At 40.8% G+C, this 4,909-nt stretch overlaps 1 protein-coding gene across 1 annotated transcript; it reads right to left on the bottom strand.

Annotated features, from left to right (window-relative positions):
* Window positions 1-418: 418 nt before the first annotated feature.
* On the bottom strand, window positions 419-4,634 carry TAF13 (TATA-box binding protein associated factor 13). The gene is made up of 4 exons (XM_054973676.1): window positions 4,519-4,634; window positions 3,040-3,118; window positions 1,719-1,816; window positions 419-1,302 (listed from the first exon to the last, which is right to left on the bottom strand). The coding sequence occupies exons 1-4, from the start codon at window positions 4,543-4,545 to the stop codon at window positions 1,132-1,134; spliced, it is 375 nt and encodes a 124-aa protein (XP_054829651.1). The 5' UTR covers window positions 4,546-4,634; the 3' UTR covers window positions 419-1,131.
* Window positions 4,635-4,909: the final 275 nt, after the last annotated feature.

The following is a 4,909-nucleotide window of genomic DNA, read 5'->3' as shown; positions in this document are numbered from 1 at the left end:
TTTCCTTGAGCTGTGCTCAAAGTAAGTCACTTTCCCGCCACTGCCCAACTGATTGGGGTACAGTTGCCCTTGCCTGCCCCGTATTTCCACCACCTTCCTGCTGCTATGGAACTGACATGCACTGAAGCACATTTGAATTTTATATTGATTATTAAACGTTTGATATTTTGGGTATATATTGTTTACTCAGGATAGCTGGTTTGTATTTGAGCATTTGTATTTCCAGAGCAGCTCTTGCGGTTGATGGAACTGACCGGCAAGGCCTGCTTACTTGAGCTTGGATTCTTTTCCAATAGGGGGGATCCAGGTAAAAAGCCCCTAGATACGCATGAAGGCAGCTGGTCACAAGTTCTGCCCAGTTCTCTGAAGCACATGGCAGGTGCTAGATGCATTCACAGACAACACAGGAAGAGTGATACAGACTATGAACTAGGTTTTATTGATATTTGAATTTTTTCCTGCAACCCCACCCCCCCACAAAATACACCTTAAAAGATACTCAGTTTAATCTCATCTTTCACAGAGAAAAGAGTCATCATAGAATTTCCTTTTAAGGTGTATCTGGCAAGAGCAGAATGACTGGCCATCATCAAGAGTGGGAGAACACTTGCTATCTCAAGCATCAGTGATTTATTCTCTTTTTGTACTAAAACTGTTAAAAGGATAAATACATCCATTATCTGTAGTTCAGAAACTCAACACAATACTGAAAACAACTGCGCTTTCAAGCCATAAAAATAATTTTGCTATGAAATCTGTCATAACAGGTTTTCAGAGAAAACATCTAATGAACCCAGTGATGAACAGGGGCAGAATTTCAGGCTCAGACGTAAGTTCACCAATAAACAACCCCAATCTCCAAGGTGCCTGATAGGAAGAACAATACTGTATGAAACTGAGAATTGCCCATGCTGATTTTCCAAAGCAATGTTGTCATTATGTGAGAATCTTGTTTTGGTTGGTAATATGTAGCTAACTAGGACAAATATATCTAGGCTTGAAGTTCATACGAAGCAAGTGAAGTCCAACAGGATTGATATATTTCCTTGCTTTAAGAAAAAAGTACAGCCCAAAACTTCATAGAATTTGTAGTCCTCCTGCACACACTACAGATCTGCCACACAAAAAGCCTCATGATCCATAATTTGCTTCATCAAATGCTTTTCTGGCCCGTTTCAGTTCTTCATTCATGGTCAACAAGTCTTTCACACGAGCAAACTTCCGTGGGTCTTTACGGATCAAGAAGACAATATCTTCAACCTGTACTCGCCCTTGCCGTCCAATTGACATTGCTTTGTGAGTCTATTAGGGGGAAAAAATGATTTACATAATAAAGAAAAATCCCTATGCTTTCTCTTGCCTTATAGAGTAGTTGATAGAAAGTAAGGGACACTTGTCCAGTACAACTTCCATACTACACTGCAGTCACTTGTACTATGGTGCATTTTTTAAAATACTTTGTTTATAATCTTACTCATTGAGACTCAAGGCAGATTACACAGTGTAATTCAACTTGATCATTAATACAGTGGGGTATAGATTACAGAACAATTTGAACACAAACAGAAATGTAATACAGCGCTGAAACATTGAAACAAAACAATTTGACATGGCAAATGACAGAAACAAACTACAGCACAGGAAGAGAGAACTCATGTGTCATTACTTTTGGCTAACCCACTTCTGTGTACATGTCCAAGCATACTAGTAAGGCCTACCATTTCTGTGATGAATTCAATGACCAAATCTTCAAGAATATCCACAGACTCAGTATAGGGATTCTGGTCATCTCCAAAGCCATACATCATGCACCTCACTGGAAATAAAAAACCTTTGGTGTGATGTGGAATGCAGGCATACTATATTAATTGACTATTTCATTAAGTCTACATAAATTACCACATTCCCCCAAATTCTTCAAGCAAGCTGAATTCAAGTAGCCCTAATATAAATACATGAAGAACATAGTGGATTTTTGTATAGCCCTTAAGATGAAACATAGTCAACTGATGATCATATATATGTTTTCAAGTTCCATTTTTAATAAAGGTTTACTAAGAAAAACAAAGAGCCGGCAAAGAAGCTGAATGAATTCTTTGTTTTCACTGTGGAAAATGGGAGACACCCACACCAGAGCTGCTGTTTTGGGGATCAGTGTATGGAGAATCAGGTCATGACATGAAATTTTATGACTGCTAGGTAAACTGAAAACTAGTAAGCTCCATATGCAGACAGCATACATCTGAGGTTCTTAAGGAACTCAAATGTGAAACTAACCAGTACATTTAACTTGTTGCTGAAATTTGCCTCTGAGTTCGAATAGTGGAAGGTGGCAAATGACACACCAGTTTTTAAAAATGGATCCAGGAGGATCCAGGGAATTAGTCTAGTTAGCCTATCATTTGTGACAGGCAAATTAGTAGAAACTGTAAAGTCTGAATTATTAAGCACTTCAGGGACCAAATCCTGCTAAGAGAAAATCAATACGGCTTTTGAGAATATAACAAAGAGGAACTGAGCACACAGGCCCTTGCTCCCCCATCTCCTGGCAAAGCATGCATCTCAGTATGCTGTGCGTAGTAAAGAAGGACTGGAAATGGCACCAAGGAACACAAATGTATGGACTATTTTAAATCCTACCTGCCAGGATAACATCCCAGAATAAAATGCCAATTCACTCAGTGTCCAAAATGTTAATTGCATAAAAACAACTATTACAGATAAAATACTTCACACTTTGTTTTCACACTACTAGCATAACTACAAATGATATTTTTCAAAGAATGTGTAAATGACATCAAGTTACAAATAAAACAATGAGATACTGAACAATACACAGGCATGTATGATTCAGTCAGCACTTAAAACTGCCCACTGCATTAGCAGTTTTCTACATTGGTTTATGTGTTAACACAGAAATGTTAGATAGTGATGCCAGAAGAGACACCATGAGATGTCTTAGTAACTCCAATATTCAAAAGAAGAAGAGAGATTCCTTACAAAGGAGAAAACAGTATAAGCCACATAGCAGAAACTTACATTCTTTGGAGAACAGCCGTTTCCTTTTACCCTGTGCACCATCTGAGCCTCCACCAGCCTCCTCAGTATCTTCTTCAAACTAAACAGAAATAAAATCCAGAACAAGGATGAACACAAAGTAAAGACTGAGGCTAGATTACTGTGCCATTGTTAATAAAAGCAGTACTACAGAACCGGCAAACTATCAAATATTGATCATTGTTGAATTTTCCACCCTCCAGTATTGGGTGTGGGGAGTCTCTTCGTCCTCACAATGAATCTCACATTTATTTCCTCCACTAACATCCAGGACTTCCCACCCTGATATTCTCAGCACTCAAGGTATTCCTGCTGAAAGTCTTCCTTCTCCAACTGGTCTTAATCTGATGCAGGGTTCAACTACAAAAATGGCTGTGAATACCAGGGACAAACTCCACAATGACAGCTGTACAAGGTATAGGTTCTCCTCCACCCAACCAAATCGGTACACAAATGACAAGTCCCTTCTGCCATATTTTGGCTCATGGTATCCTCAGAACAGAAACCTGTTTTGTGTTGTTTTTGTGTAAAGCATCAGACACAAGGTACCAAGTCATGATACTAAGACAAAACTGCCATCGCTATATCAAACAGTAAATCTGATGGCAAATCATGAAAGCTGTACAAAGTGGTGTTTGCTATGCAAAAGACAAGAGTGACATCTATGTCTTTTGAGATGGGCTTAAATTTATTTAATTTATATTCCACTCTCCCTGCAAGCAGGCTGAGAGCAGATTCACAACATACAAATACTTATAATAAAAACATATGATAAAACATTGGTAGTAATCATATAAAACTGCACTAAAATACTAAAACATCTAAGGCATTCATATCACACCCCACATCTCAAAACATCCTCAAGGTACATAGGGCAGGATGGCTAGGATTTAACAGATATAGGTTTGGGCATATCTCCCCCCTGCTGGGAGGGGCCGCTTGGGCAATTAGTCTGCCTTAACCACCATAAGCCTGGCAGAATGGGTGTAACTCTACTTAAGATAACACCAAGAAACTCCCTCAGAATGTAGAAAGGCTTTGCAACTTAACATGGGGTAGGAACACCCTTAAAAGGCAGTGGGATGCTGCAGAATGGCCATAAGGTTGAGAATAGCTGAGCAGAGCATCACTTAAAGGGGGAAGGGAGGAGGAGAAGAGACAGACATGCTGTAGTGATTTGAGCATCTGAGTAGGCAGAGCTGGGAGACCCATCTTTGAACTTTATACCATGAAGCTGCCTAAGAGCTCTGGGACCAACCACTCTTTCTCCACCTAACAACTGTATTGTACTGTAATCACATTAACCTTGTTCACCATCTTCCCCTGCAGAACCCCAAGGGAGAACGACGCTACGTTTCTCTCCCAAAGCCGGTCAGTTTTAAGGCCCTCCAAACCGGCTGCCGAATCCTGAACATGGTCGTTCACAGTAGCCCAAGCCTTTCCAATCTACACCTCACTTACAGGCGCGTCTTCCTCTTCATCCGCCATGACCGAACGAGGCGCAGATGGCTCACTTCGGGCTCCCCCACCCCACCAGGCTTGCAGTTACTGAAGAGCAGCCCGCCTCCTTCCCCTCACACGCCCCTATTAATGGAGTTCTACTGGGTTCTACTGAGATTGCGCAGTTTATCTTGCGCATGCTCCCTAAAATCAATTGAAGTTATAAGGCCCTTGCCCCATACCAAGCTTCTTCTTTTCGAACCCCCGAAGGCAACGCATAAACAAAACGTCCTTTTTTCCCTGCGCTCCTTCCAAGAAGACCCGCAGAGCTATGTCAGTCGCTTCTCTCCGCAACAGAGCTACTAAAGGATTTCCCTCTCTTTTTTGGAGATACCAAAGCCTATTCAGAACG

Source organism: Eublepharis macularius, chromosome 3, assembly GCF_028583425.1.
Source record: "Eublepharis macularius isolate TG4126 chromosome 3, MPM_Emac_v1.0, whole genome shotgun sequence".
NCBI lineage: Eukaryota > Metazoa > Chordata > Lepidosauria > Squamata > Eublepharidae > Eublepharis > Eublepharis macularius.
This window is presented reverse-complemented; position numbering and strand designations above follow the sequence as displayed.

What these genes read in the sequence shown, in the direction of transcription:
- TAF13 (XM_054973676.1), bottom strand. Translation starts at nt 4,545, where the DNA reads ATGGCGGATGAAGAGGAAGACGCGCCT. An exon ending in ATGAAGAGGAAGACGCGCCT is followed by an intron (nt 3,119 to 4,518) that starts GTAAGTGAGGTG and finishes ATTTCTGTTTAG; the next exon opens with TTTGAAGAAGATACTGAGGA. An exon ending in TTGAATTCATCACAGAAATG is followed by an intron (nt 1,303 to 1,718) that starts GTAGGCCTTACT and finishes TCCCCCTAATAG; the next exon opens with ACTCACAAAGCAATGTCAAT.